Below are 12070 nucleotides of genomic sequence, written 5' to 3'. Positions count from 1 at the left end.
GGAGAGGGGAGGGAGGGAGGGAGGGAGGGAGGGGGATGAAATGACCACCTCCCCTGAGAGGCGAGTCGTGTACCCGCCGTGGGGGAGGGGGTGTGTGTGGGGGAGGGGGGGAGGGAGGGGGTGTGTGTGTGGGGGAGGGGGAGGGGTGTGTGTTCCCAAGACTTCCTCTATTTCACCGCTGTGGCCACGGATTCCGTCCCTCCCCCCTCCTCCTTTTGTGCCCCCCCTCCTTCTTCTTTCTCCTTTCCCCCTCCTCTCCTCCTCCTCATCATCCCCTCCCCACCTCCCTCCTCCTCATCCCCTCCCTCCTCTCCCAAACGCCTCACTTGAGCCAAGAGGCCTTTTCACGCGTTGATGAAAGGCTCACACGTGGTCCTTTGTGCGCGCGTGACCGTTGGCCCGGGGGGGGGGGGAGGAGCCTTTTAATGGACGCGTGTTTGTGTATGTCTAAACGGGCGGGGGGAGGGGGAGAGGGGGGAGGGAGGGGTATAGAGAGGCGCGGGGAGGTAGGTAGAGGCGCGCGCGCGCGCGTGTGTGTGTGTGTGTGTGTGTGTGTGAGTGTGTGTGTGTGTGTGTGTGTGTGTGTGTGTGTGTGTGTGAGTCTGTGTGTGTGTGTGAGTGTGTGTGTGTGAGTGTGTGTGTGTGTGTGAGTGTGTGTGTGTGTGAGTGAGTTGTGGTAGAGCTATTGTCTGTCTCCGGGAATTGGGATCTTTTTAATCATCATCTCTCTCTCTCTCTCTCTCTCTCTCTCTCTCTCTCTCTCTCTCTCTCTCTCTCTCTCTCTCTCTCTCTCTCTCTCACACACACACACACACACACACACACACGGTTGAGCACTGGCCCGCGCCGTGGAACGTCACCCTCTATTCGTTTTCTTCAGTTACTCCTCTTCAAGCTTAGGTGGTGGTTTTTTTCCCCCCGTTTTCTCATGTGGATCTCGTTTTCTTCTTTTTTTTTATATATATATTTTCTTCTAAGAACGTCTCGCCTTTAATTGATGGTGTGAGGCGAGGTGTAATAATAATGATGTCTGAGCATTCCTGTCCGTTGTTCGTGGGGTGGGAGGTCCGTGTGTCCGTAAGTTGGTCTGTTTGTAGTCCAGTGTGTTCGTGGGGTGGGAGGTCCGTGTGTCCGTAAATTGGTCTGTTAGTAGTCCAGTGTGTTCGTGGGGGGGTCCGTGTGTCCGTAGGTTGTCTGTTAGTATTCTAGTGTGTTCGTGGGGGGGTTCGTGCGTCCGTAGGTTGGTCTGTTAGTAGTCCAGTGTGTTCGTGGGGGGGGGAGGGTTCGTGCGTCCGGAGGTTGGTCTGTTAGTAGCCCAGTGTGTTCGTGGGGGGGTTCGTGCGTCCGTAGGTTGGTCTGTTAGTAGCCCAGTGTGTTCGTGGGGGGTTCGTGCGTCCGTAGGTTGGTCTGTTAGTAGTCCAGTGTGTTCGTAGGGGGTCCGTGTGTCCGTTGGTTGGTCTGTTTGTGGTCCAGTGTGTTCGTGGGGGGGTTCGTGCGTCCGTAGGTTGTCTGTTAGTATTCTAGTGTGTTCGTGGGGGGGTTCGTGCGTCCGTAGGTTGGTCTGTTAGTAGTCCAGTGTGTTCGTAGGGGGTCCGTGTGTCCGTTGGTTGGTCTGTTTGTAGTCCAGTGTGTTCGTGGGGGGTCCGTGTGTCCGTTGGTTGGTCTGTTAGTAGTCCAGTGTGTTCGTGGGATGTCCCGTATGTTATCTCGATGTGTGTTCTTGTTTACCGACTGCCACAACCAGGATTCGAACCCAGGCATTTGTGTGTGTGTGTGTGTGTGTGTGTGTGTGTGTGTTGCGGTGAGAGAGTTTTACACTTGTGTTGCCCCGTCTACTTAACCTTTATATATATATATATATATATATATATATATATATATATATATATATATATATATATATATATATATATATATATATTTTACACTATTCGCCATTTCCCGCGTTAGCGAGGTAGCGTTAAGAACAGAGGACTGAGCCTTTGAGGGAATATCTTCACTTGGCCCCCTTCTCTGTTCCCTCTTTTGGAAAATTAAAAAAAACGAGAGGGGAGGATTTCCAGCCCTTCGCTCCCTCCCCTTTTAGTCGCCTTCTACGACACGCAGGGAATACGTGGGAAGTATTCTTTCTCCCCTATCCCCAGGGATAATATATATATATATATATATATATATATATATATATATATATATATATATATATATATATATATACCATGTCTTTTACTCCTATGTACACACACACACACACACACACACACACACACACACACACACACACACACACACACACACACACACACACACACAAGCCAACCTAAGCCAGGCATCCACTATACAGTACAGTCCCTAGGGATGGATGAACAGCTGGGTTGACTGTGGACTAACTGCCGCGACCAGGATTCGAACCCAGCCTGGTTTGGTATATGTGTGTGTGTGTGTGTGTGTGTGTGTGTGTGTGTGTGTTGTTAATATTCATTTTAACATGTCAGCGCCTCTGTTAACATCCCGTTTTCTATCCCGTGTGTTTACAGGAGTGATGGGGGAGACGTAGAATAGTTGGGAGCGCCAGTATGGAGAGCAGCGAGGACGGCGTGGGTGTGGGCGTGGGCGTGGGCCGCAGCGCTCGCCGCCGCAACTGCCGCACCTGCGGCCAGCAACACCAGCCGCACGAGCCGCACCTGTACGACTACATTGATGACGTGGACGAGGATGTCACCTGTCACATCTGTCTGCAGGTGAGGCCAGACACCTGTCTGATGGTAGCACCACACACCTACCTGATGGTAGCACCACACACACCTGTCACATCTGTCTGATGGTAGCACCACACACCTGTCACATCTGTCTGATGGTAGCACCACACACCTGTCACCCAAGGAACCCACACGTCTCCACTCCACTCATTCCATTCACCATGGTGTTTAGACGGTTCATCTAATTTACCTAGACCCTTTTTCTCCCATGACAGAGCTTCTCCTGTCCTTTCTCGTCTATGCCACATGTATCACTTCCTCTCATACTCACTTCCCTCACCATTTCCAGTCTCCGACACGGTTATCACGGTCTCCAAGAACACATATACGAAGTATGGAAAGGAGACAGTTCGCTTCCCTGCGGTACGCCATGAATATGAGACACTCCTGGTTTGGACTCAGTCCTATCTATGACCGAAGCGTCTGCTTAGAAGAGAGAGAGAGAGAGAGAGAGAGAGAGAGAGAGAGAGAGAGAGAGAGAGAGAGAGAGAGAGAGAGAAAAAAAGAGTTAATCCATGGCGTTAACCCAAGGAGGTCACCCGGGACCTCCTCCTCCTCCTCCTCCTCCTCCTCCCACCTCGTCCTCAAGCCATCACCCGGGACCTCCTCCTCCTCCTCCCTCGTCCTCAAGCCATCACCCGGGACCTCCTCCTCCTCCTCCTCCTCCTCCTCCCACCTCGTCCTCAAGCCATCGCCCGGGACCTCCTCCTCCTCCTCCTCCTCCTCCTCCTCCTCCTCCCACCTCGTCCTCAAGCCATCACCCGGGACCTCCTCCAACATGACCCACTTCGCCGAGGCGGAAAACTCCCTTCCTTGAGAGGATGGGTCCTCCTCGAGAAGGTGGTAATTCGAAGCCGAACTCACACGCCCCCCTCATAACACCCCGGCCCTCCTCACCCAACCAAACAGACCCTCACTCCTGTCGCTTCTGTTGTCCTCCCTCCACCCTCTCCCTCACCCCTGTCGCTTCTGTTGTCCCGTGTCCCACCCTCTCCCTCACCCCTGTCGCTTCTGTTGTCCTCCTGTCCCACCCTCTCCCTCACCCCTGTCGCTTCTGTTGTCCTGTCCCACCCTCTCCCTCACCCCTGTCGCTTCTGTTGTCCTCCTGTCCCACCCTCTCCCTCACCCCTGTCGCTTCTGTTGTCCTCCCTCCACCCTCTCCCTCACCCCTGTCGCTTCTGTTGTCCTCCTCCCCAACCCTCTCCCTCACCCCCGTCGCTTCTGTTGTCCTCCCTCCACCCTCTCCCTCACCCCTGTCGCTTCTGTTGTCCTGTCCCACCCTCTCCCTCACCCCTGTCGCTTCTGTTGTCCTCCTGTCCCACCCTCTCCCTCACCCCTGTCGCCTCTGTTGTCCTCCTGTCCCACCCTCTCCCTCACCCCTGTCGCTTCTGTTGTCCTCCTCCCCCACCCTCTCCCTCACCCCTGTCGCTTCTGTTGTCCTCCTCCCCACCCTCTCCCTCACCCCTGTCGCTTCTGTTGTCCTCCTCCTCCACCCTCTCCCTCACCCCTGTCGCTTCTGTTGTCCTCCTCCCCCACCCTCTCCCTCACCCCTGTCGCTTCTGTTGTCCTCCTGTCCTACCCTCTCCCTCACCCCTGTCGCTTCTGTTGTCCTCCTCCCTCACCCTCTCCCTCACCCCTGTCGCTTCTGTTGTCCTCCTGTCCTACCCTCTCCCTCACCCCTGTCGCTTCTGTTGTCCTCCTGTCCTACCCTCTCCCTCACCCCTGTCGCTTCTGTTGTCCTCCTCCTCCACCCTCTCCCTCACCCCTGTCGCTTCTGTTGTCCTCCTGTCCTACCCTCTCCCTCACCCCTGTCGCTTCTGTTGTCCTCCTCCCTCACCCTCTCCCTCACCCCTGTCGCTTCTGTTGTCCTCCTGTCCTACCCTCTCCCTCACCCCTGTCGCTTCTGTTGTCCTCCTGTCCTACCCTCTCCCTCACCCCTGTCGCTTCTGTTGTCCTGTCCCACCCTCTCCCTCACCCCTGTCGCTTCTGTTGTCCTCCTGTCCTACCCTCTCCCTCACCCCTGTCGCTTCTGTTGTCCTGTGTCCCACCCTCTCCCTCACCCCTGTCGCTTCTGTTGTCCTGTGTCCTACCCTCTCCCTCACCCCTGTCGCTTCTGTTGTCCTGTGTCCTACCCTCTCCCTCACCCCTGTCGCTTCTGTTGTCCCGTGTCCCACCCTCTCCCTCACCCCGCCTCCAACCTGTCGCTTCTGTTGTCCTCTCCCCCTCCCCTCCCCTCCCCCTCACCCCCTCAGCGCTCGCGCGCGTGGGGCGCCCACTTGGGCGTGAAAATTGATCCCTTCCTGTGTGAGAGGTGGGCGTTTTGCCTGCCATCCATCCACCGTGTCAACACTCCCGCTTCGATCCCAACCAGGGACGCGGAAGTTATCCGGTGGATGATCCCAGGCCCGCAGGGTCGGGCTTTGGGATATATATATATATATTTCAAACTATTCGCCATTTCCCGCGTTAGCAAGGTAGCGTTAAGAACAGAGGACTGGGCCTTTGAGGGAATATCCTCACCTGGCCCCCTTCTCTGTTCCTTCTTTTGGAAAATTAAAAAAAAAAAACAAGAGGGGAGGATTTCCAGCCCCCCGCTCCCTCCCCTTTTAGTCGCCTTCTACGACACGCAGGGAATACGTGGGAAGTATTCTTAATCCCCTATCCCCAGGGATATATATATATATATATATATATATATATATATATATATATATATATATATATATATATATATATATATATATGTGTGTGTGTGTGTGTGTGTGTGCGTGTCGTCCCCTGCAGACCCGCTGGCTTACTCGAACCCCCCCCCCCCCCCCCGAGGTCGACACTGATGGGTATTTCGAAGATCACATACGTACTCTCTCTCTCTCTCTCTCTCTCTCTCTCTCTCTCTCTCTCTCTCTCTCTCTCTCTCTCTCTCTCTGTTTAGATATCTTCGTCTAACTGCCTATCCATCAAATATATATTTATATGTTTATGTGTGATATATCTGTCTATATATATATATATATATATATATATATATATATATATATCGGTATATCTATTTGTCTATATATTTACATGTAAGCTTGTCTCGGAATATCCCACCAGATAGACATAGAATTTCAGAGATGTGATGATGACAAGATAGAATAGAATTATGTAAACCATTGCAATCAGCTGATTCTTAACGTTTGTGGCATCAGCTGGTACTTAACGTTTGCTGTGTCAGATTATCATTAACGTTCGTGATGTCAGCTAATCACAAACGTTAATGGTGTATCAGCTGAGCACGAAAACGTTCGTGGTGTATCAGCTGATCACGAAAACGTTCTTGGTATATCAGCTGATCACGAACGTTCGTGGTGTATCAGCTGATCACGAAAACGTTCGTGGTGTATCAGCTGATCACGAAAACGTTCGTGGTGTATCAGCTGATTAAGAACTTTCGTGGTATATCAGCTGATCACAAACGTTCATGGTGTATCAGCTGATCACAAACGTTCATGGTGTATCAGCTGATCACGAACGTTCGTGGTATATCTGCTGATCACGAACGATCATGGCGTATCAGCTGATCACGAACGTTCGTGGTATCACCATCCAATCACTCACTCATCCCGCATCACCTGACTTTGCAACGTTTGTGTGTTCGACAGCCACTGGTCACGCCCGTGGACACGCCATGTGGCCACACCTTCTGCCGGCCCTGCCTCCTGTCCTTCCTGACGGTGCAGCAGAACTGCCCCGTAGATCGTAAGCCCCTCACACAACAGCTGTGCAGCCCCTCATCACTCGTACTGAAGAAGTAAGTTGTGACACACACACACACACACACACACACACACACACACACACACGGTTAATGATAAGTGTTGAATTATTATTATTATTACTATTATTATTATTATTATTATTATTATTATTATTATTATTATTATTATTATTATTCTTTTTTCTTTCAAACTATTCGCCATTTCCCGCATTAGCGAGGTAGCGTTAAGAACAGAGGACTGGGCCTTTGAGGGAATATCCTCACCTGGCCCCCTTCTCTGTTCCTTCTTATTATTATTGATATTATTATTGGTAGTAATAATAGTAGTAGTAGTAGTAGTTTTGCATTATTATTATTAATGTTTTTGTTATTAACCTTATTATTATTATTGTCATTGTTATTATTATTATTATTATTATTATTATTATTATTATTATTATTATTAGTCATTGTTACTAGCATCATCATTATTAATATTATTAATAATATTATAATTATTATTACTATTATTATTATTATTATTATTATTATTATTATTATTATTATTATCATTATTATTATTGCTTTTGATACAACTACTATTATATATATGATATTAGTATTATATTATTAGTAACACAATTTATATTTGTAATGATAGTAGTTATTGATAGTTTAGTTAATCTAGACAATATATGCGGAGGCTCCAGGACACTAAGATCAATGAGCGAAGGTTCTCCTGTCTCTAGTTAGATCACAAGAGATTCTAGAACAGCTCATTTAAGGAACAGTTTTGATATTATATATATATATATATATATATATATATATATATATATATATATATATATATATATATATATATTGGAAAGGATCACAATTTTGCGCGTGATCAAGATAGTCCTATGAGTCCACGGGGGAAAATGAAATACGATAAGTTCCCAAGTGCACTTTCGTGTCATAATCACATCATCAGGGGAGACACAAGAGAGAAATATAACAGTCACTTGATATACATCGAAGAGACGAAGCTATATCTATCTTTTTAAAGATTCTTGGTTAGGGAGGGGAGATGGCGTGGGGAGGTGGTGGTGTATGGATGGGTTTTAAGTCGGTCTTAATAAGCTGCCAGGATTGTGTGTGTGTCTGATGGGATGGAAGAGGATGGGAAAGCCCTTTTGATCCCAATTAAAAGGGTTCTCGTGTTGCACCCCATTGCCTCTTTTATTATGGCTGGGACAGCCTTGGGGCGCGCACGGGTGGGAAGAAGTAGGGGAAGGTGGGTGTCGTCTGAAAAGGGCCTTCTTCCCATGGAAGTAGACGTGTGTGTTTATATGCTGGTGAATGTTGGTTGTATTGTATTCCTGATGTTGTCATGTTTGGTTGTGTTCCTGATGGAGACAGGATAGTAAAGCAGAGGGCCCCTTCCTACACACCACTCGAGGTGTAGACAGGATAGTATAGCAGAAAACTCCACCCGTCCACCTCCCACCTACACTCCACGGATGTGGAAGACGTGGAACACCTGTAGAAGACACGTGTGGAGGCTGGACACCTCCCCCATTTCCCGTGGCTACCACCATATTCCCTGAGGAACTTTGCGGTCTGCGTCCCTTCACCTTGAACGAACTCCTAACCCCTTCCCCCCCGAAGTGTACCTGCTCATACGGCCCTTTGGGGATAGCCTTAACGCTAAGTGCGCCGTGAGATCCTAAGGCCCACAAGCCATGGAAGCCAAGGGTTGGTTCGTATCGTCGCTCCCTCCCCTGCTCCGTCCTTTTCATCCTACTCGCGCCTGTCGGAGGAAACACGTCGCTTCGTTCCGTCGGGCGGCGACCCCCCGAAGCCCCAGGCCCTTCGGGCCGAGTGGGAGAAGAAGGAACTGGACGACCTGGGCTTGATCAAGCGTTTGAGGGTACGCTGGCAGGAATCCCCGAGGGGAGGAGGTGAGAGGGGTCGAGGAGAGAGAGAGAGGGAGGGAGAAACGAAAGCCAGCGCCCCGCCCCGCCAGCCTCTCTCTCTCTCTCTCTCTCTCTCTCTCTCTCTCTCTCTCTCTCTCTCTCTCGATGCCGGCGAAACATCGCTTCGTGATTCAGCAAAGGTCATGTTTCTAAATTTACATTAGCCGGGTCTTGTTTGACACGGGAGGGAGGCAGTGAGGGAGGGAGGGACGCCCTGCTCCCTGGAGTTCCACCTCATCCTAACTTGATGATGTATATATATATATATATATATATATATATATATATATATATATATATATATATATATATATATATACACGTTCCTCACATGAATGATGGCGGGGTGTTGTTTGTGCCTTTCTTATTCGCCTGATACTTTGGGGGGGGGGGGATATCGTAAAGATTCTTTGGGGGGGAAGAAGATTCAACCCCCAGTAGGATCTTGCTTCATGTGGGCATCGTCTCGTGAGGGACTTGCGTCTGGATGTGAATGTGTTAGAGGAAGCTTCAGACATCTGTGTTCCTCCTCCTCCTCCTCCTCCTCCCCCCGACGAGCTGTATTGAAGTGGATTAATTGTATGTAAATACGTCTTCATATGCTTTGAAGACCTTGTGTGGGAAGCGGAGGGAAGAGAGAGAGAGAGAGAGAGAGAGAGAGAGAGAGAGAGAGAGAGAGAGAGAGAGAGAGAGAGAGAGAGAGAGAGAGCCAGTAGCGCGTGGCATTTATGGCTCCGGAGACAAAAGATGCCCCCGTTGAAAATGCCGCGAATGTACCGAATGTAAGAATGAGAAGTCACTAAATGCGTGCAAGTAGGGCGGGAGGAGGAGGAGCAAGGGTTGAGTGATATCTCCCCCTTTGATGGCGGATCTGTGTCAAGGATTATTTGATGCTATCGCCGTTCTTTGATCTGTTTCTGGATGGGGTTGGCGCGGAGGTGAGTGAGTGTAGCGGGTCTTAGAGACGAGAGAGAGAGGGAGGTGGAGGAGGGGCAGCGACGGATCTGTAGTATACTGCGGAGGTGAGTGAGTGTAGCGGGTCTTAGAGACGAGAGAGAGGGAGGTGGAGGAGGGGCAGCGACGGATCTGTAGTATACTGCGGAGGTGAGTGAGTGTAGCGGGTCTTAGAGACGAGAGAGGGAGGAGGAGGGGCAGCGGTGGCTGCGACAGGTCTGTAGTATGTGCTGGGGTTTCGGGGAGCGCTGATGGTGAACCAGTTGCTGTTTGCCGATTATACGCGGCTCTGGTGACAGACAGCAACTTCAGAAGCTGGGGATAGAGTGGAGGGCGAAAGTTCAGGGTAAACGGGAATTAATGTTGTGCAATAGGGGGGGAACGAGACGCAATGGTTCGAGGGTAAGATTGAATGGGAAGACCTGGAGGACATTGAGTGTTTTAGGTACCAGAGAATGAGCATGGCAGGGTATTGAGCTGTGGGGGCCGAAGGGAGTCGTAGGGTGTGTTAGGAGACGTTATTGTCTGTTGGGGCAAACATGGCTATATGAAAATGCTGCAGTCCCGACTGTATTATAATTGGGTGTGAGTCGTGGGCTTCGAACGCGGAGGAAAGGATGTAGATGAACCTGTTGAAGGTGAAATACCCGAGGGCGGTATGTGATATGAGACTTAGTTTGATTCAAAGGGCCGACCAAGGTGTGCCGATATGGTTTAGGCATATCGAGAGGATGAGTGAAGAGAAGTTGACGTAGATGGTGTACGTGAGAGTGGGAGGCGGAGGGAGGGTTTGAAGGAGGCCTTGGGGGCATCGGGTCCTACACATTCAGGAGGGTGGAAGGCATACATGAGATGGAATGAGGTGGTAGATGGGGAGCGACGTGCTTGCTGTCAGTGTGCTGAAACCAAGGCATATGAATTGGTTGGGAAAACATTGGAATAGTCTTTGGGGCTTGGCTTTGGAGGGATTGCTTTGGTTTCAGTACATTATGCATGTTAGTTAGAGAATTTGAATGCGTTCTTGGCGCTTCCTTGCTAAGGAGGGAGAAGAAGATTAGATGAAAAACAAAAAAAAAGGGGAGTCTTTAAGGTCTGGTTGCCATTGCACTAACCCACTAAGCGCGACGTTACGACCCATGGGTGATACGGTCTAACCTTTGACCTGACCTTAAAGGCTCAGGTCAAAGGTCACGCCGTCCTAAAGGGGTACACCAGTTGCGAGTCTATGAAATTGGGTGTTCAATGCCACACAGTTAACACCACTTAGTTACATACTGCCACACTTACACATTGATGACCACATTCGCTTTCAAAGACTTAATGACCTTGAAGGAAGCAGTTAAGGACCCAGATAGTTCACATTCTACTAAGCCCTCGTTCAATAACCTATGAAATGATCTTGCAGTTGGTGACCTCTCCCTCGGTGTCTTTGGGATCATCGTAATGACCCGACCTTTTGAATTATGACCTAATGATAGGTTTTTACCCCTGTTGCTCTAGCCCCAGACCCGTTTAAGCTGACGCTTCGTACAAACAGCTTAGCTAACTTTTCGTACCTAATGCCTCGTAAATATCTTTAATGACACCCCCCCACCACCACCTTCCCCCCACGCCATAAATTTCCGAAGTAGCTGGTGTTAATGAGAGAGAGAGAGAGAGAGAGAGAGAGAGAGAGAGAGAGAGAGAGAGAGAGAGAGAGAGAGAGAGGAAGGGGAAACTATTGAGTCCAGGCATGAGAGCAGCAGTGATGGCGACTTATGTAGCAATAGGAATATAAATGATTGAAGTTGAGACATTTTAGATTGATGGGTTAACCTCACTGGATCTTTTTTTTTTAGTTCCAGGTATTGTGTCGTGTGTGTGTGGATGGGTGGGTGGGTGTGTCGTGTGTGTGTGTTTGTCTGTTGTGTGTGTGTGTGTGTGTCGTGTGTGTGTGTGTGTGTGTGTGTGTGTGTGGATGGGTGGGCGTATTGGGTCGTGTGTGTGGGTGTGTGTGTGTGGGTGTGTGTGTGTCGTGTTTGTGTGTGTGGGTGGGTGGATGGGTGTGTGTGTGTGTGTGTGTGTGTGTGTGTGTGTGTGGATGGGTGGGCGTATTGGGTCGTGTGTGTGGGTGTGTGTGTGTGGGTGTGTGTGTGTCGTGTTTGTGTGTGTGGGTGGGTGGATGGATGTGTGTGTGTGTGGATGGGTGGGCGTATTGGGTCGTGTGTGTGGGTGTGTGTGTGTGGGTGTGTGTGTGTCGTGTTTGTGTGTGTGGATGTGTGGGTGGGTGTGTGTGTGTGTGTGTGTGTGTGTGTGTGTGTGTGTGGATGTGTGTGGGTGGGTGGATGGGTATGTGTGTGTGTGTGTGTGGATGTGTGGGTGGGTGTGTGTGTGTGTGGATGTGTGTGGGTGGGTGGATGGGTATGTGTGTGGATGTGTGTGTGTGTGTGGATGTGTGGGTGGGTGTGTGTGTACGTACGTAGAGTTACTCATATGCTTGGGGTTTTACATTCATGGGGTCCCCATCTCGTGTGTGTGTGTGTGTGTATGTGTAATCACATATTAGTACAATACGGGGAGGGGGGGGGGGGGTTGTACACACTCGTGGGGGGCGCGCCCCACCGCCCGCCCCCCCATAGCAGCCCACAGTGGGGTTGGTATTGTCGTGGTAAACGCAAGAC

At 50.0% G+C, this 12070-nt stretch overlaps 1 protein-coding gene across 7 annotated transcripts in view; it reads left to right on the top strand.

The window, feature by feature from the left end:
• LOC139757598 (E3 ubiquitin-protein ligase LNX-like) overlaps nucleotides 1-12070 on the top strand; it is a 380167-nt gene that overhangs the window by 348387 nt on the left and 19710 nt on the right. For all 7 annotated transcript variants that reach the window (XM_071678233.1, XM_071678234.1, XM_071678229.1 and 4 more), the window contains 2 exons: nucleotides 2535-2738; nucleotides 6401-6549. In XM_071678233.1, coding sequence (XP_071534334.1) covers nucleotides 2574-2738; nucleotides 6401-6549 — 314 coding nt within the window. In that variant the 5' untranslated portion in view covers nucleotides 2535-2573. The remainder of the gene's footprint in view (nucleotides 1-2534; nucleotides 2739-6400; nucleotides 6550-12070) is intronic.

The sequence above is a fragment of the Panulirus ornatus genome, chromosome 27 (assembly GCF_036320965.1).
Source record: "Panulirus ornatus isolate Po-2019 chromosome 27, ASM3632096v1, whole genome shotgun sequence".
Classification (NCBI taxonomy): Eukaryota; Metazoa; Arthropoda; class Malacostraca; order Decapoda; family Palinuridae; genus Panulirus; species Panulirus ornatus.
Note: the sequence above shows the minus strand (reverse complement) of the source record. Positions and strands in the feature narration are given on the sequence as shown.